Genomic DNA, 18,386 nt, shown 5'->3' on the forward strand with positions numbered 1-18,386 from the left:
ATATACTTATCGGGCTATCTCATGACCGCCCGTCCCAGTCCCACGAGGTCTGCCCCACCCGTCGCGGTCTGCTTTTCCTATCTCCAGCGAGCACCCTGCGATAGCGCACCGCGCAGCTTACTCGGTCTCGCGTGTCGCCCCTCTCGTTGGTGCCCCTCAGTGGTCAGCGCCCGTGTGCGGTGGCCAGGCAGAAGAGTCAGCGACAACACGCGAACGGGCGCCGGGCACGGGAAGAGAGTCTGGGAGACTGGGATCAGAAAAAATGAGGGTCCGCTAGCGAGCCGGCCGAGCAGGGGCGTCTAGCCGAGGGTTTGACCAAGCAGGACCCCGCCGGCGCTTAGGAAGAGAGCGGTGGCCGGGGGTGGGCGGCAAGGTTCAGTCGATGGAAAAGGGAAGCCCTCGTCCACCTCCGTCCTCCTTCGCACGTCTCCCCAGCGCCCAGGACTACATATACCTGTCCCATCCCAAGTAACCGCCCCCTCGTCCTCCGCCGGCTGCGTCTTCTGCCCCTCCTCCCCCGCCTACACTCAAGCCGACGCCGACAATGCCCGACGCGCCCTCCTCTCCTAGAAAGGTGGTCTCCTCCACCTCCAACGCCGCAAGGTCCAAGAAAACCGGAGCGCCCAAGCCGAAAGGCGCCGTCCGCGCTAAGTCGGGATGCTACACCTGTCGGATCCGCAGAAAGGTTCGTCGTCTGTCTAGCGCGTCGCTCGACGCGCCACTCGTCATCCAGTTGCTCATCGTCACTTTTTTTTCGCGTTTTTTTCTTGTCTGGTGTGGCGCTCCCTTTGTGCGAGCAGAAGTGCGACGAGCAGCCCAACGCTGAAGGATCCTGCCAGACGTGTGTCAGACTGCGTCTGCAATGCCTTGGTTTTGGCGCGAAGCGGCCAGACTGGATGAGGGTGAGTCGTCGTCGTCGTCGTCGTCAACGATGACGGCGACGCCACACCGATAGGGGTCAGTGCGCTAATTTCATTACAGGAAAACAATAGCGTAACTGAATTGCGGGAGAAGATCAAGACGTTCCTTGCCTCACAAGGCATGATCAAAGGCCATTCTGGCTCAGGACCCCGTGCGACAGACCAGGACCCGCAGATGCTGATCCTGGTCGAGAACATGCGCTCGTCCCCCTCCAGCCCTCCTACCCCGACACTGTCTGCGAGCTCGAGCGAGACGCACAGACCGCACGGCGGGTTGACTACGTCTTTCGTTCGCGACGGTTCTCACTACAATTCGACGACTGCGCAGGCCATGCAGCACGAGCCTTACACTGCCAGTATGTATCTTGAATTTTTTTTGTTCCATAAACAATATTGAATCCTTATAGGCTGGCAACCGACGCTCCCGGATTTGGGTTCGCATCACCATGATCCGTCGTTGGGTCGCAACACGAATGTGCTGCCGACCGTGAACGACATGCTCTATCCCCCGCAACCCTCTAATATGTTACCATCCTCTACTAGTCTAGTGCCCATTTCCTCCCCTTCGTCCTGTAAGACTCAGTACCGTTATTAGTTGTATTATGAACTGTAGCAATTAATGCCCTCGTTTGTTGGCAGGGCTCATGGCGGGCGGCCCTTCACCATCTTCTGCGTATCCCTCGTCTGCTGCGCAATCGGTATATCTTGGTCCTGGTGCGGGAGCGACAAGTTCATTCTCTTCGACTTATCATTTCAATGTGAACTACATTGACGACGAACACGAGCTGCCGCCTCCGACAGGTCCAAGGATCCCCCCGATGATGAGTGGCAACCTCTATGAAGTGAACACCATCCCGGACGACCAGCGTGATCTGTTGACCCATTATCTGTACAATGTGCTGCCCATCCAGTACTTGCTCGCCGACTCGTCTATCAAAAGCTTTATGCTCCGGCTGCTCCAGCATAGTGCGCCCGCGCGTGATGCTGCGTGCGTACTCTCTGCCTTCCACATGCACAGCGCCCGCTTCCCGCTGCGAACGCACTCGGCAGATATGGACGCGATCTACCAGAGGATTGAACGTTCCTTGTCATCAAAACACTCGTACTCGGAGGGGGACGCCATGGCCGGCCTGCACATCGTCTCTGCTTTCCTGTTCAGAGGCGGCCGCGGGCAGTGGGCCGCATACCTGAACATCGCGAGTCAATACGTGGACTCGATGCTCAACAGTCCGAACTTCTACGGGCCCGAGGACGTGCTGAAGAAATGCTCGGACAGCACGCGGTTCATCATCAAAACGACGATGTGGTTCGACGTGCTCGCGTCGGTGACGACGCTGCAGGTGCCGCGCTTCCTGGAGACGTACCGCCTCCTGTTCGGGCGCACGACGGCGTACATCGACGACCCAGTGTCGACCTCGCCCGAGGTCTCGATGCTGCCCGTGATGGGCTGCGAGAACCAGATCGTGCTCGCGCTCGCGGAGATCTCGAACCTCGCGCACTGGAAGGAGAGCCAGAGGCGGCGTGGGAGCCTCAGCGTGCCGCAGCTCGTCGAGCGCGGGCTCGAGATCGACAGCAAGTACCTCGCGACTGCTCCCGGGGCGTATGGGCCCCGCGGGTTCGACCCGACGACGACGGACCCAGAGGTCGCGGCGCGCCGTCGGCTGACGAACGACATCTTCCGCGCGTCCGCGCGCGTGTACCTGCATACCGTGCTCTCGGGCGATCACCCTGCGTGTCCGGAGATCTTGACGAGCGTGGCGGAGACGATCGAGTGTCTGCGGCGCGTGCCGCAGGACAATCCGACGATGTCGCGTTCGGTGCTGCGCAGCGTGGTGTTTAGCATCTGCATCGCGGGCTGCCTGACGGACGATCATCGTCATCGGATGTTCCTCACGCAGCTGCTCGAGTCGCAGCAGTCGAGGCAGAGCGATAACGTCGGGAACATCTCCGAGGTAAGGGCGCTCATGGAGAAGGTGTGGTTGCGCCGCGATAGCACCCAAGGCCAGCCGGTCAACTGGCGCGATGTCATGCGCGAGGAGTCGCAGAACGACCTTTTGCTGCTTGTATAGAATCTTTTCTTCTTCTTTATTCTCGCTCTCTTCTTGCTTTCTTCGCTGTTGCTATGCACTCTATCCTCCACTCTCGCTTTCAGGCCATCCACTTTCTCTCAAGCGCGACGCACGTGTACAGGGATTCTTCGCTCCCGCGCTCCCATTGGTCGTGTACGTCTTTCTTCCTTGCCGTTTCGTCGGATCTCGGGCTTGTAAGTTTCCCATGTTTCCATTCCGCTCAAGCTGTCGTCTAATAAAACTCATCTCGTACGTGCTTTTGGTTACATCTATCACTTCGGTAGCCCAATGTATTAATGGTTGTTCTAAGCTGCGAGCGGCGCGGCGCGCGTTCGCAGGGATCTCCATAGGGCACAATCGAAATCAGTAGATCATGGAATTCTGCCGATGACTGCGCGCCACGCGCCGTGCTCTGAGCACATGCAGTAGAACCCCGCGACGAAACGCACTGATTCGTGCGCAGCGGGCGAGCGGGAGAATCGCCGCTTCGCTGAGCTGGAAGACGACTTTGCGTACGTGCTCCGCGCTAGGGGGAAGGGGCGTGAGGCTGATGGACGTTATCTGGCAGAGCTGCGATAGGCGGCAGCTGCGAAGGCCGCATTAGGAGAGCGTGTTGTGGTCATGCGTCGAGTGCTGCGAATGGCGATAGGCCGGGATGCAGGGCTTCCCTGCAGTGCAACGCTAGGTCAATTAGAGTGCCTTCTTACAGGTGCCGCGCCCCAAGGTTCGTCGTGCTCCTTCCTTGGCGCCACGAACTCATGCTCATCATTGCAGGGCACTGCCAGAACTTGCGTCTTCCGACCACATACCGGCCTCTAGAAGACGAGTGAAGCCACCGCTGGCTCTTGCAGCGAGGCTAATGTGTGGGCGCTTCGTTCGCATCTCCTCATAAGCAAGGCCTAGATCGCCGAGTGTGACCGTACCCGAGGATAGCGACTCGCGAAGCGCCGGGCTGTTCGGCGTGTATGCTTCCCCATGCGGTCATGCCGCGCCCTGCCGCAGGACGGTGTAAATGATGGCTGTGTATACGATCGCACCGGGGGTCACAAGACAAACGTCAAGACTCACAATTGCGCGCGGCGTGTGGGCGCTAGAATGGCCTGCATGTATATACGTCTTCCACTTCTACGCGGGTCGAGACCGGTGCGCTACTCCCTCCGCGTATGCGCACTGACTCGATGCTGTGGGACAGCACGTACAAGGGTTGCCTCGAGGCTCGGTGTCGTTTGAATACAGCAGGCCGGGAGCCATCGCATCGGTAGGTCCCTGACAAGTACTAGTACACTCAATGACACCTGTACATATTCATATGCGGATGGAATGCACATATGTCGTCCTTTTCGCCGAGCCCGCGACGATGGCACGTTCGTGATTGCGCAGACGGCCGCCTGTTTCCTGGAGACTTGCTGCATATAGCTGACGCGATCAAGTTTGCTGACGTTGGCCCTGATGGTTCCATCACGCTTTGAAGCTCATCAGTCGACATGCCACCCGCTGAGCCGCTCAATCAGACAAATGTCCTGAGATCGAGGCGATATTTGTCGCGGCCGCCGCAGTATGTACGTACATGTATCGGTGGCGGCCGCTAGCATTACTGTCGGTGTAGAAAATATGGTATGGTACCAGGGTGGTTCAATGAGACAGTCAATATGTTCCTAGAACGGCATGTCAACGAGACGTTACCGCAACAAACGAGCCTTAGCGTGGTGTACTAGGCTGTGGGCGGCAGCTGACAGATATACCCGAGCATAGTGGTTTTGAACTTAGTACATAGAAACTCGAGTCATCGGCAACGCACACATTGATCGGTGATAGTGCCCTTACTTTGTTTTTCCTCCCGCCCGAGATCATCTTCCTGGGCCGCATCTCCGCTCCCTGGGATCAATGAGGTCACTTTGGATCCACTCGAAGGAAGCCTTCCTGGGCAGAGGAAGGTCATGGTGCCCCGTGCGGGATCACAGGCCCCTCACCTGCCCATTGCGCCATTGTGCCGCCGCCGCCCATATGCGCTTCGTGGTGCGCCCGCGATGCGTGGAACGTTCCTATCGCACGAGTGCGCGGCGATCGAAGGGGCTGCAGGCGTATAACAGACAGAGGCGTGCCAGCCTTGTTGGCTCTCTCCTCTACCTGCTTGGGCTGGTTCCGTCACTATGGCACTGCGAAACGCCGCGTCGGCAGCGAGCCCGTCCTACCCAGACGACCACCCTATCACAAGCGCTGCACAACCTGGCAGCGTGTTCAGTCGACACCGCTCTGCGTCTGCTCTCCGCATTCACGTGCACCACAGCGTCGCAGAATCGATTCGAGTCAGCACCATCGGTCCCCTGCTATTCTGGAAGTCGCGGCGCGTAGGTGTACGCGGAAAGCGGTGCTGTTAGGGACTCACGAGCACGACCTCGAGGCCCGGAATCACAGAGATAGCTGTCCGCAAACGCTCGCGCGCGGGTGGGACAATGGGCTAGCCAGCACTTGATCAATTCAACATCCGCGAGTTTCAGGTGGCCATAGGCACCGGAAGGTTCAATGGAAATTAGCAGGGTTATTGTGCAGCTCGCTTGGAGGCGGTGATCCGCCGCTGCTATCGCGCACGCCGGTGACCGGAGCGTGCTCGCTTGGAGAGCGGGGGCGCCAGTCGTCCGATGGCACGGAGTTAGGGAGGGCATGCGTCGTTGGCGGAGAGTTTGCAGCGAAGGTACGTGTTATGTCGTGGTGCGCATAGAAACGGTCGCACGCGATCTTCATAATCGCATTGATGTGATCTACTCGCCGAATTGGTGGCGGGGATAGCTCCCCCATATGGCAGGTGGGATATTATTTGCGGCCCTGCCGCGGATTATTCGGTGGCTTATGTGAGCGGAGATTCATCTGTGTGAGGCGGAGAGGGAAGCGGTGCCTGGCTGGGTGATTTCACAGGTCATGTCGAGGAAGCCTAGCGTCCGCGAGAAGAGACAGTCAGAAGCCGGAACTTTCGAATTCGAATCGCAGAGGGGAAAGCAGTGCAATTGACGCTACTTCCGACGGCTGCAGAGGGTAAAATGTTGCGGGCTCCGCGACGAGGACGGGGATTTGAACGCTGTGCGCTTACGGCGGTGCACCCGACGAAAGAGGAATGGCTGCTCCCACGGACCACTTGCTCGCTGCAGCCCCCTCCTCTGCAGATCACGCAGAAGCGCACAGCTCAGCGGGTTCCGACTGAAACATATGGTCTCATGATGGCCTGCAGCCTCGCTCTCATCCTCCGAGGCGGAGAACCCCTGGTGGCGACAACTTCTTCTCCCCCTCCGCACCTCGGTATCTTCGATTTAGACTAGAAGTACCACCGAACCTCCGTGTCTTATTCCAGTCGTAATTGCCGACCCTCCCCCAACACCCACCGCCTCCGCCAGCCATCCTCCTCCGTCCGACGCATCATCATACATCCAGTGTCGCGCCTCGCCCCGTCGCGATCTACTTAATCTGCCACGCCCCGCACCACAAGCCGTGCCATGGCTGACAACTCCCAAAGCTCGCCTGGCGGTGGCGGCCACAGCCCGTCTCCTGAAAATTATCCCGACGTGTCCTCCAGCAACGCTTCGCCCATCTCGGTCACCTCCGCGCTCTCCATGTCGCACGCGCCACCCGAGGGCGCGCCCTCCGGACAGTCAGCAGCAGCTGCCGAGACCCAGACCCCGATGCGCTCGGGGGCTGATGTGACGCGCTCCTCGTCGGGCGCCGGCGCCAGTAAAGGTGGTTGTTGGTCAGTCCCGTCATGATCTATTCTTCGCAACGTTGCCCCGCTGACACACGCCTGTCTGCAGGACGTGTCGGCTCCGCCGAAAGGTAAGCACCAATGTATATTCCACCCGCTTTGTTCAGCCACTCATTGTGCTTGTGCACATTGCTAGAGATGCGACGAAGAGCAAGAAGTGGAGGGCGGCCCGTGCAAGATGTGTCGCCGTCTCGGCCTCAAATGTCTAGGATGGGGCGCGAGGCGTCCTGACTGGATGCGAGTACGTGCCTGATCACCTTCCTGACGTCTTCCAGTCATCCACTTGTACTGATGCCCCTCGCAGGATAAAGAGAAGGTAGCCAGATATAGAGCCGAGATCAAAGAGTTCTTGACACGGCAGGGCAAGATCCGCGGACAACCGCGCACCGCATATATGCAAAGAGACTCGCCGTATAATGCACCGACCACCACGCTCTCGGGGCCGTCCTCTGTCGGGCGGTATTCGCCCCTCCAGAATCCACGTCACACGCGGAGCCTTCCCCCCTCGCGGAACCAACTACATACTCCAGGTGGCGCACCCTCCATGGCAGGTATGCACTCCCTTTCTGTGTCTCGTGAGCATAATCGCTTATTGGTGAGAGTAGCGGTAGGATCTATGAGCCACGGAGTACACTACACCCAGCCGATGAGCCCCGTTCACCCCATGCAGGAGTCGTTTCCGACGATGCCGTTCTTTCCGTATCCCTTGTCACCTACCATACCCGTTCCCAGTAATGAAGAGCCATACACACCATATATTCCTCCAGCCACATCGGGCGTGCACGCCAGCAACACACCAACGCTATCCATGACACCGCTCATGCAGCCCAACGTAACATCGCCCGATCTCACCGTATACTACTTCCAGTACGTCCGGCAGCTGCAGTTCGTCTTTGCGGACGACTCTCTCACGAAAACCCTGTACTCGGTGAGCCATCTCCGCGAAGCATCCCGCTTCGCGTGACACGTCTCCCCGATCTCGCAGATCCTGATCACTTCACGCAGATCGTGCTCGATGATCCAGACGGTCCCGTCGCGAACGCGATCTGTGCATTATCTAGTCTACATTACACCTGCGCGCACTCGGCGCGCCAACTACATTCTCCAAATCTGACGCCCGAGCAAACCATGGCGGAGCAGTACTACGACCACGCGCGCCAGCTCCTGCATCACCAGGGACAATACTCGGACACGGACGCGGTCGCCGCCGTGCAGCTTGCAAGCTTCCGCCTCTTCGCGGGCAGGTCGTGCGCCGAGGAGCTCGAGATCGCCTGCGAGTGGCTCGTGCAGACGCGCATATCGGAGGAGCAGAACCCCAAGCTGACGCTGATGAACATGGACCCCAGAGCAAAGTTCGCGGCCAAGGCGACCATGGTGAGTTCTCGCGCGCGCTTTGCCTCGCTTCGTTACGTTAAAACAGCCCTTCTGACGTAAACTCTGGCAGTGGCTCGATGTTCTCGTGAGCATCACGCTCATGCAGCCACCACGCTTCTTCTCGCTCTATCGGCGGCTGTTCGGCGACGGTGGCGCGGGCTTCTGGGCGGGCGCGCACAATGCGGACTCGCGTATGGACGCGCTTACGGGATGCCCGGACGAGGCGATGCTCGCCCTTGCCGAGATCTCCGCGCTTGCGTATTGGAAGGAGGCGGAGCTGCGGGAGGGGAAGCTGAGCGTGCGCGAGCTCGTGCAGCGCGGCGAGCACATCGAGGCGCAGCTCCGACAACGGTCGTCTGCGCACCATGCGGGCGAAGGCGCGATCGCACCGCTGGAGGGCAACCTCGCGATGAACTTTCGCCCGCCGATGGCGGGCTTGCACGCGGAGGGCAGTGCGTCGACGTCGGCTTCGGCGTCGTCAGTGGGCATGGGCCAACATGTCACAGCTGACTCACGGGAGGAGGCGCGGCGCGTGCTCGTCGCGGACATCTTCCGAGAGACAGCTGCGCTGTACCTCCACACCGTGCTGAACAACGCTTTGCCGGGTACGTACGCACCGTTCCTTCGCCTGAGTACGAGTCCTAACTGGGGTCAATGTAGGTGTGCTCGAGATCCGCGGATCGGTCGAAAAGATCATGATGCTGCTGAACCAGCTGACACCGTCGGAGTTTGACCGGGCGTTGATGCTCCCGCTGTATCTCGTTGGATGCTTGTCAGGTGATCTCGCGGTGCATGGCATGGTGGCGAGGCGGCTGCAGATGCTGAGCGATGCGTTTGGGTACCATGCGAGGATGTTGGGGCTGATGGAGTCCATGTGGCATAACCGGAACACGATAGGTGGGCCACAGAGTGCGAGGACGGCGGTGCCGTGGTGCGAGACTTTGAAATGGGCAGGCTTGCTTCTGCTGTGAGCTCTGCGTCCTCAGGGAGTACGTACGATTACACGGTCTTGCACTAATCTTGGATATGTTTTGCGGTGGCGTCACTGACTGCCGTGTAATGCTTGGTTTACCTTGATATAGCCTTGTCGGTGTTTCTTTTAGATCTAGGTTACTGTATTCTTGTATAAGTCGCTGAACATGCGGATGGGCATTCATTATTGATAGATCGCAACTCACCTTGAATGTTGTACACGGTCGTGCGCGCACGTGATATGCGCCAGTCTGTCATCTGTCAGATACGAGGTGGGTCATCCAGATACCAAGGCTCTAGATGGGGATCGTCGCAGGCAGAGCAAGCCAAGAGCGTGCAGAACAAGTGCGCCCTGAGATGCGAGAGGACCAGCAGAAATTCCAGGATAGCCATGCACAGCCCGTAGTATTCGACGTAGGGCTACCTGCCTTGAAGATAATTTCTTACCTGGGCAGCGTTTCGCGCTAGGATGCCGTGGATAGGAGCCTTGACGGGGAGGCCGTGGCCGATGGCCGGGGATCAGGAGGACAGAGAGAGATTAGGTGGCGAGGGAGGGGGAGCGAGGGAAACATTGCACTGCGGCCTATATAGCTATTTCCCGATCAACCGGCATATAGCAACGACCAATCAGGCGGAGCGCACTGTGATCCCGGCTACGATCGGGTAACTAGCCTTACCGGGCGCCCACCGCGCATCGCTCCTTGCTTTGGTCCGTCGTCTGCAAGGGCACTGCAGCGCCCAAAGCTTGCCGGCTCTTTCTTGTTTACTCGCTTGCAGGCTACGTCTGGGACTTGAAACGCTTTCTCCGCCTGTCAATGCGATGGTCGCGTGTGTACGAGAAGTGTCTGCGCCGCGTCTGGGCGTGCGGCTGTGCGCTCGGGCGTGCTGCCCTGCCGCGCTACGTATGGGCATGACGCCGCCGCTCCATGATCGTGTGCCACCATGGCCTATCCTCCGAGAATCCAGGTGCGATCCCGTCGCGATAACGCGCCGGCTCCGAGTTGATCTCATCGGCGCGATTCGCTGGCGGTGCGGACGAGGCTTGGCCCCGGATGCCCGTACAGGTAAGTGCTGCTGAGATCTGCGGACCTGCTGACGTGCGGTCTGTCGGGGAGCAATTCTCGAGTTGGTCCTGGGATGGGCGGATGGGCGGCGTGTGGCCTCTCTCCGCAACTCTCGGGCTTTGCTGCAGAGAATGGGAGAGCGGCGGTGTGCGCTTGCGGATCGGAACACTCAATTTGCCACTACGTCAAATTGCTTTGGGATACAATTTTGCTTTCGGGCTCTTCTCAGCTGGCCGCAGGGTTTGGATCTGCTCCGATGCGCTGATCTCTTTGACATTCGGCTCGCTGATCCATGCTCGGCAATGCAGAGGGTAGCCGGCCATGTCGCTTTTAACTAGAGGAGCAAAGGCTATGCTACCACTCTTCAAAATTTGTGGATGACGCTTCGTTCGTTTCGGTGCTCGTGGACACCGCAACCCTACAGTCACCTGTCTTACACCATCACCCAGCTCCTCTCATTTGGGCCAGCTGCAAGACCTTACTATGCCTCGACCATACCTGAAACGTCGATTACGGATTATTTGCGATGTCCCTGTTCGGCTAGTCGGCTTGTTGGTCTCGCCGAGTTTCATCCTCTACCATTCAAGAGCAGTTTGCTATGGATGCTATCGTGCTTGTGGGCTTCATGTTGACTCCGGCCATATGCTCATCGCCCGTGGTGTCAGGCAAGATAACTAGGTCTGTATCGCACACTGAATGCCAGCATCCCAAGAAATGTGCACAGGTATCTCCGCGGCGTGCGTTAGCGCAAATGGTCAGGCTTACTCGATGCTTGGTCAACGTTCCACCATCGTGTGTGCCTTGTCGGTATAAACACTCTCCGGATGAGACGGGCACGAGGGCTGTACGTATCTACAGGGCATACGTACGCGACGTGCAAAGCAGACGAGACGAAAATTGGACGAAAAACTTGAACAAAAAAAGAAGCGACCTCGCAGGGCGCCACACGTGATGATGTGGCGCGGGCGTGTGACGCGAAACGCCCGACCTCGGAGGTTTGGACTACATAGCCTGAGCGGGCAACCGTAATCGAACCTCGGCCGTCTCGCTTACCATACTGAACTTACGTCTTCGGTCTGAAGTTTGAATGTCGTATCTTCTCCGTGCTACTCGCCGCCTCGTACGAAGGCCATCGCCCCCACGATTGTTCCCTACGAGTGGTTTCGAGGTCATCGACAACTCTTGCTTGGTCGAAGAGGAGACCTGGGAGTGGTACAGACCAGACGAGTTCTATCCAGTGCGAATAGGTGAAGTCCTCAAGTCAAAGTATCAGGTCGTTGGAAAACTAGGGTACGGAGGATATGCTACAGTATGGCTATGTCGAGACCTAGCGTAAGCCTGTCTTGATCGGCATAACATTAGTCTTCACTCAACCTCGCCAGGGAGCATCGGCATGTGACCCTCAAGATCGGCACCTGCCATGGGCTTTCGGGGGAGCTCTCAGTCTCGAACTACTTGAGAACGATCAAAACAAGCCACATAGGCTCTTCGCTGGTTCGCGAGATGCTGGATGAGTTCGAAGTCACCAGCCATAACCAGAAGTATCAAGCTATCGTTTACTCACCTTTGGCGATCACCCTACGAGGATTTCGGAAAATGCTTACCACTAAATCCCTGCCTGCCGAGCTCTTGAAGTTGGTTCTCAAGCACATCTTTCTTGCTCTCGACTTCCTGCATACTGAGGCTCGAGTGATACACACTGGTGAGTCATCTATTCTATGTTCACGTCATATGCGTTGCCCGAATGGCTCAGACATTCAGGAGAAGAACATTTTACTAGGCTTGGACGACAACTCTGCCAAAGATGATTTGAAGAAATTTGAGAAGCAAGAGGTAGAGTTTCCCAGTCCGCGCAAAATCGACAGTGACCGAATCATCCACACATCCCGACCGCTGGTCCCTCGTATCTACAACTATGGCCGACCGGTACTCTGTGATCTCGGCGAGGCTCGTTTCGGCAAATTGAATCCGATGGACGACATTCAACCATATCAATATCGAGCTCCCGAAGTTATCTTAGACATTCCTTGGGATGAGAAAGTGGATATCTGGAACGTCGGAGTTCTGGTGGGCCATACAGTCTTCATAATCTTCGAAAGATCATGCGAACCACATGCTGCAGATTTGGGATTTGTTTGAGAACGGCAATCTGTTCAAAACTAGAGGAGGAGCTGAGAACAAAAAGGACAATATTTATCACCTTGCTCATATGATCGCACTGCTCGGGCTTCCACCGAAAGACTTCCTCGAGCGAAGCCAAACGGATCGTCCTTGGCAATGGTTCGATAGGAATGGTGTGTATCATTCATAATCGGAACAAATACATGGCTCGTAACATTTGCACAGGCAACTGGAAGGGAGTAGCTGACATTCCAAAGACGAGCTTGGAGGATGCCGAGAAGAACCTTGCAGGGGAGGATAAGGCGCTGTTCCTTCACTTTGTGAGGAAGATGTTGAGGTGGAAGCCTGAGGAGAGAGCGAGTGCTAGAGAACTGCTTGACGATCCGTGGCTGAATGCAGTCGACTGAAGCCGTGCCATCGCGGTAGTCTCTTACGTTAAGCGTTTGTATGTCATCAAGCAGTGGGCTTTGAGTGTCCTGTCCCACACATTATGTGCATGTCCCAAAACCAGGGCCTCACGCCATCCTCGCCGCAATGTTCGGCTACGATGATGACCCTGCGCTGCGTGGAATCATGACTACAGGCATTTGCATAATGGCTGTCGCTTGTGCGGCCAGGCAGTTCAGCTTCTCCCGTTTGTTATCCAGCTCATCTTTGTTCAGTAGACACGAAGCCTCAATCTCTTGTTGATACGCTGCTACGACATCTCACCGTCCGTTGAGCAACGGTCAAGCTTGTTCAATGCCTAGTCAACGTTCCACCGGCGTGTGTGCCCTGTCGTGATGAGGGGGGCTCGAGGGCTGACTTGCGCAAATATGTTAGGACTGGTCCTAGGCTCTGCGGTCCGACTTTGTCAACTGACTGTCGACTCGGTTGATTTTGCCGTAGTGCGTAGTGCGCATGTCCACAAGATTGGAAAGCATGAGAAATGCTCTGTATTTGTGATGTCTGCCTCTCACTAGGATGTACGTTGAACTTTTACAGTCAAGAGAAAACATGGTGCTTTTTCGTTACATATGATTCGCAAGATATGATTGTCCAGTATCGCCGCGGAAAAGTGATCTGGCGCTGAGCATAAGGCAACGCCATGCCAACAAATGCCGCAGTGACCACGGAGGACGTTGGGGTGAGCGCGTGATTTCAGTAACTCCGGTCTCAGGTACTCTGCCCTGCACGCGTACGACAGCTCTGTATTGAAGTCTCCACCTTGCAAAACGTACTCGATTGCAATGCAGTTGAATATAAGTTGACTTTGACAGCGGGCGGGGCGGCAATCGCGACACTAGTGGCGACGACCGCCCACGGCAAAAAGCGGAGGCGGGACGCGCCCTTGTCCCGGGTTACCGCTTTGAGAAAACCACGCTCTCCGTCTCACGTTACTGCGCAGGTATATACCTAACCTCCACCCCATGCGCCCGCCCAGCCATGCCTAGCATCATCACAACCACAGAGGCCGCCGCGCCCGCCAGCATCAGCCTCAAGGCCGCCTCCAGCCCCACATCACCCACGTCGTCCAACTCGACCGCAGCTGCGCTCCGCTCGCTCTATCCCCGCGCTGCGCGGGCCTTTCTCCAGCGCGACACCGCGCTCACGCACGCGCTGCTCGCCTCGGCCTTCACGCTGCTCGCACCGCCGCCCGCGGGTGCGGGCACGCCGGACCCGCTCGCGGGGCAGCGCCGCAAGTGGGAGATCCTCCGCATCACGTTCGAGACGACGCTCTACGCTGCGCCCGCCGCGCAGGACTCGGACACGGTCGCGCTACCGCTACGCGAGGACCTGCTGCTCTCGCCGCAGCCGTTCATCGCGACGGTGTACAACCGGTCGCTCGCGCTCTTCACGCCTGCGCACCCGCCGAGGAAGCCGACGGCGGCGTTTCTGCCTGCGCAGATCCTGGTTACGCTCGTGCTGGCGAGTTTGAAGCTGGGGTGCACGCAGGTTGGGAGGGGGATGGTCGAGGAGTGGCTTGCGAGGAGGGGAGGAGAGGAGGGCGCGGAGGATGCGGAGGGGTATGCGAAGGTGTTGGAGCTGTATTGTTTGCATGTCCTCCCGAGGCTTGAGGAGTGGGACTATGCGGAGGAGTTTATACAGTTGGAGATGGAGCTGCCGCTTGAGACGAGGAAGGTATGTAGGTCTTTCTGTTCGTTGGGCTCGTCGAGGATTAGAGAGTCGGGCGATGTGCGGCAACAGTTCGTCGTTCGTCGGACAGTCCAGACCTATGTCAGCGGTTCGTCCACGGGTCAACTGTGGACGAACCGTTGACCTATGCTGCTGTGAGACGGGGAGGACGTGGCCTCACATTGGTCGTTCGTGTTGTATGAGAGAAGCGCACAAGGGCGTGTGCTTTGCGCACCGTCGCTTCTACGTTTCAGTTTTGCGGGACTGGCAGTCTAATGTGCTTACAGTGACTGACCGTCGAGTTTCACAGTACATGATTACATCCCTCCATTCCCTCCATGCCCAGGGTCTTGCAGTATCCCAGCGGAATCGCATACAAAAGAGCATTCCACCGTCCGCGACAGAACCCATTCTCCCACCCGCCCGCTCCGCCTCCCCCGCATCCTCCGCATCAAGCGGTTCCACACACACCGCGACACCCACAACACCACGTCCAGGTGGCAAAAGCGACCTACAATCCCTCACGCACATGCAGCCCTCGCCTCACTCCGGCTCCTCCCAGTCCATCTCCTCCGCCGCAACCTCCCGCACCGTCACGCCCGCCCTCGTCGAGCGACAGCGCTCCCGCTCCTCCAACCGCACGAGAAGCCGCCGAGGCGCGCAGGCACGCTCGCGCGATCCGCGCTCGGGGTCGTCCACGCGCGGGGCGATATCTCCGATCCCGCGACCGCCGCGCGCGCTGCCTGTAGAGGCCCCACAGCCCCGCCCGCCGACGACGCTTGCGCTGGTGCGCTCGTCGCTTGAGGCGTTGCTGCATAGCATGTCGCGCGCGCGGCTGACGGCGTACCTCCTGTTCTTCGTTGTGTTTCCGCTGCTGTCGTTTGTGTTCCGCCTGAGGAGACGGAGGACGAGTGCGGGCCCGGGCCCGGGGCCTGCGCCTGTGGGGAAGGGAGCGGTGGAGGAGGTGAGGAGGCGCTTGAGGAATGGGCCGTTGGTCGAGACGAAGAGTGCGGGCGGGCTGCTTAGGCAGATGTGGGAGGAGCTGGTGAGGGCGGTGAGCGATACGGTGCAGATGGGAGGGCGGGGGCTGGTGTAGTGGTCTCGTGGATTTGGTGTATGTTTTCATTTCATGTCGTGATTGTGATGTCCTTGGTATCTTATAGCCCGCTGTTCATTGTGCGTTCTTGGATTACGATAGTCTGCTAGATACGTATGCTACAGTTACATTCGTTTGAGCCTGCTTCTCATTACGGCTAGCCGTGTAAGGCACAGAGAAACGTTTACTTCCCCGCGTCGTTGGAGTGTGATTTGCTTTTTATGCCATCATCAGAAAGGCGGCCCCGAGAGCCGGGATATAAAAGAGCCTCCTGTGGAAGGGCTTCATACGCCGTAATTCGAGTAATAGGAAGGCGTCGAACGCTTGGTCGGGAGAGGGATTCAGATAGATAGCAGCGTCCTCCACCGCGCTTCCCCCACTTTCAAGTTGTCGTTGATCGCCTGCCGCCAGAAATCACAGCACGCACACAAGCTGGAGGCCATCCGACTCGCGCTCATCTCAGCCGTGCACGGCGCTGGGCTCGTCGACCGCGACTCACACCGCCACTCTGGATCATCATTCCCTACGCTGGCCTCGCGCCGCCGCAGACCACTGTTGGGCTTCCTACCACGGGCGCGCCGCCGTGCGAACACGACCGCCGTCGCCTCCGCCTCCGAGTCCGCCGCCGCCATCTCTGCGCCCCGCCCACAACCCCGCTCGTCCCCGCACTCCAGTCCCGACGCTCGCGCGCAGCCGCTTGAATCACACTCGCAGCTCATGACCGCTACCACCACCACCGCCACCGCCACAGCCACCACTACCACCGCCACCACCGCCAACGCCACTGGGCTGCCTGCACAGCAGGAGCCACTACAGCAGACCAAGGCCAGTCTGAAGGCTTGGTGGAACCATTTTCGCTTCGCCCAGCAGGCGAAGAAGGAGGCGGAGGAGAAGAAAGGCGAGTTTTTTCTTAAATCTTTTTCTGGCTTTTGCTTTGTTTCGGAGTCGGTGCGGGGCGATTGCTGACGGATGGATGTGATACAGGGGAGGGCGTGGTGTTTGGCAAACCGCTCAAGGAGAGCCTCAAGTACGCAAGTGTGCAGATCTCGACCGCGAATGCGAATGGAGAGCTGTATGTGTGGGGCTACATCCCCGTCGTCGTGGCAAAGTGGTGCGTTCCCAAACATATGATCAGGGCTCGTCGCGCTGATGGGCTGATACGGTTGTGGGTGCGTGTGGTGCAGTGGCCTTTATCTCAAGGAGAACGGTGAGTGCTGCCTCCTATTGCTGCTGCTGCGCCCCTTGCACGCTGCGGGCTGACGTCGGGGGTGCCAGCGACGGAGGTGGAGGGGACCTTTCGCGTGAACGGATCGGCCAAGCGGATGCGAGAGTTGCAGGCGGCCTTCGAGTCTCCTCCTAGAGTACGTCCGAGCAGGGACCCGGTTCTTCCGTACCCAGTCGTGCTCACACCCCACAGTATGGCAAGAACCTCGAATGGAAAAAGGAGCACTACACGACACACGACGTCGCAAGCGTGTTCCGACGATACCTCACCCAAATGCCCGTACGTCCCACCCCTCCCTTCCCATCCCTTCACGCGCTCATCCCAGCCCGCGCAGGAATCTGTGATACCCCATGACATGTACCATTATGTCAGTGCGCCCCCTCTCGCTCGTTGAGTCGCTGACCGACCCGTTTACCAGTTCCGCGATGCACTTGGTGAGCACGCACGCTTGCTCAGAGAGCAGAGAGCCCCGCCCGTCTCACACGCTTAGCGCAGCCAAAAAACCGTTCAACCAGGACGAGGTGATCCAGACGTACAAGCGGCTCATCCGCTCGATGCCCCGCGCGAACCAGTACCTCCTCCTCTACGTGCTCGACCTCCTCTCGGTGTTCGCGCGGAAATCAGACAAGAACCTCATGACCGCAAAGAGTACGTGCGGCGATGAGTCGTGAAGCGCACACACGCGGCTGACGATGAACCCCCCCAGATCTCGCAGTGATCTTCCGCCCCGCGCTGATCGCGCATCCGAGCCACGAGCTCTCGCCACAGGAGCACCAGCTGAGCCAAGACGTGCTCGAGTTCCTCATCGCCCACCAAGACTGGTTCATGCTCGACATCCCACCACCGCCCGCGCGCTCCGACAGCGCCGTCACCGTCCCGCCCGCCGCCTCCGAGCACACGGACCTCCTCTCCAGCTCCGACGACGAGCACGCCGTGTCCGGCGGGTGGAAGCGCGTGCCCGGCCAAGCGGGCGCGCGGCGCATCACGCGGCGGCGCACCACGACGGAGCGGTCCTCCAGCATACATGCGTCGGCGGAGGGCGGGGAGCTCTCGCCCGTGCTCGAGTCGCCGCCGTCGCGCGCGGAGAGCTCGGTGGTGGGCGTTACGCGGAGCAGGACGCTTCCGCCGCGGAAACCGGGGAGGCAGGCGCATGCGGTGGGCGGGGGCGCGGAGGAGGACAGACATGCGAAGATGAGGAAACAACGGGCGTCGCACCATGGCTATACAGAAGGATCGGGCGAAGGTCCCGCACCCGCGGGTTAACGCCGACCTCGTCCCGAACCGTTTGTTCTCCTCCGTTCTTCCGTTGTCCCAGTCCCGGTAGACGCGGGCTCGCCGTTGTCCGCTCCTCGAGTATACCACGTTTGTTTCTTGCTACCCCCTATTTCATACTGCCGCATGCTGTGCGGCCGGGTTGTTTGTTCCAATACTGCGTATATGTTGTCGTCGTACTTATCCCTCGCTCCGTGCTCGTCCATCTCGCCACGAACGGTTCTTATCGTACCTCAGACAAGCGATCATGTATATATAGCATCTATAATTGTTGGCCCCTATCTGGCCCTTTGATTCCTGATACATCATAGCAGACGATTGACCGTCTGTGAAACCGCACCAGTAGTGACCAAGGGGCTGCACTCTGACGGAGGTGGAATTTTATGCATTGCTATACCATGTATCTAATG

At 58.6% G+C, this 18,386-nt stretch overlaps 7 protein-coding genes across 7 annotated transcripts; 6 read left to right on the plus strand and 1 right to left on the minus strand.

Moving 5' to 3' along the window:
* Nucleotides 1-482: 482 nt before the first annotated feature.
* Nucleotides 483-1,466, plus strand: LAESUDRAFT_434938 (uncharacterized protein). Its single transcript, XM_040902452.1, has 4 exons — nt 483-685; nt 982-1,193; nt 1,249-1,276; nt 1,328-1,466. Exons 1-4 carry the CDS (start codon nt 545-547, stop codon nt 1,409-1,411), a joined length of 465 nt encoding a protein of 154 aa, XP_040760017.1. The 5' UTR covers nt 483-544; the 3' UTR covers nt 1,412-1,466.
* Nucleotides 1,463-3,235, plus strand: LAESUDRAFT_730463 (uncharacterized protein). The gene has a single exon (XM_040909837.1). The coding sequence runs from the start codon at nt 1,565-1,567 to the stop codon at nt 2,987-2,989; it is 1,425 nt and encodes a 474-aa protein (XP_040760018.1). The 5' UTR covers nt 1,463-1,564; the 3' UTR covers nt 2,990-3,235.
* A 125-nt stretch (nt 3,236-3,360) lies between these two features.
* LAESUDRAFT_752301 (uncharacterized protein) lies at nt 3,361-6,052 on the minus strand (the record flags this gene model as incomplete). Its single annotated transcript, XM_040911720.1, has 11 exons — nt 5,579-6,052; nt 5,376-5,447; nt 4,960-5,116; nt 4,788-4,909; nt 4,557-4,644; nt 4,189-4,284; nt 4,058-4,089; nt 3,913-4,008; nt 3,697-3,804; nt 3,439-3,559; nt 3,361-3,401 (listed from the first exon to the last, which is right to left on the minus strand). The coding sequence occupies exons 1-11, from the start codon at nt 5,783-5,785 to the stop codon at nt 3,361-3,363; spliced, it is 1,140 nt and encodes a 379-aa protein (XP_040760019.1). The 5' UTR covers nt 5,786-6,052.
* Nucleotides 6,053-6,450: 398 nt separating this feature from the next.
* Nucleotides 6,451-9,518, plus strand: LAESUDRAFT_794224 (uncharacterized protein). Its single transcript, XM_040913948.1, has 8 exons — nt 6,451-6,725; nt 6,787-6,808; nt 6,874-6,978; nt 7,042-7,461; nt 7,564-7,665; nt 7,743-8,111; nt 8,182-8,716; nt 8,772-9,518. Exons 1-8 carry the CDS (start codon nt 6,475-6,477, stop codon nt 9,080-9,082), a joined length of 2,115 nt encoding a protein of 704 aa, XP_040760020.1. The 5' UTR covers nt 6,451-6,474; the 3' UTR covers nt 9,083-9,518.
* A 1,580-nt stretch (nt 9,519-11,098) lies between these two features.
* Nucleotides 11,099-12,675, plus strand: LAESUDRAFT_738863 (protein kinase; the record flags this gene model as incomplete). Its single annotated transcript, XM_040910937.1, has 6 exons — nt 11,099-11,142; nt 11,276-11,479; nt 11,530-11,849; nt 11,901-12,214; nt 12,270-12,441; nt 12,494-12,675. 6 exons carry the CDS (start codon nt 11,099-11,101, stop codon nt 12,673-12,675), a joined length of 1,236 nt encoding a protein of 411 aa, XP_040760021.1.
* A 680-nt stretch (nt 12,676-13,355) lies between these two features.
* On the plus strand, nt 13,356-15,479 carry LAESUDRAFT_738864 (uncharacterized protein; the record flags this gene model as incomplete). Its single annotated transcript, XM_040910938.1, has 3 exons — nt 13,356-13,394; nt 13,721-14,389; nt 14,694-15,479. The coding sequence occupies 3 exons, from the start codon at nt 13,356-13,358 to the stop codon at nt 15,477-15,479; spliced, it is 1,494 nt and encodes a 497-aa protein (XP_040760022.1).
* Nucleotides 15,480-15,838: 359 nt separating this feature from the next.
* Nucleotides 15,839-18,299, plus strand: LAESUDRAFT_435887 (Rho GTPase activation protein). Its single transcript, XM_040902453.1, has 9 exons — nt 15,839-16,377; nt 16,464-16,590; nt 16,664-16,686; nt 16,755-16,840; nt 16,897-16,983; nt 17,039-17,071; nt 17,123-17,138; nt 17,200-17,352; nt 17,411-18,299. The coding sequence occupies exons 1-9, from the start codon at nt 16,197-16,199 to the stop codon at nt 17,965-17,967; spliced, it is 1,263 nt and encodes a 420-aa protein (XP_040760023.1). The 5' UTR covers nt 15,839-16,196; the 3' UTR covers nt 17,968-18,299.
* The last annotated feature ends 87 nt before the right edge of the window (nt 18,300-18,386 follow it).

The sequence above is a fragment of the Laetiporus sulphureus genome (genome assembly GCF_001632365.1).
Source record: "Laetiporus sulphureus 93-53 unplaced genomic scaffold LAESUscaffold_50, whole genome shotgun sequence".
In the NCBI taxonomy this organism is placed as follows: Eukaryota; Fungi; Basidiomycota; class Agaricomycetes; order Polyporales; family Laetiporaceae; genus Laetiporus; species Laetiporus sulphureus.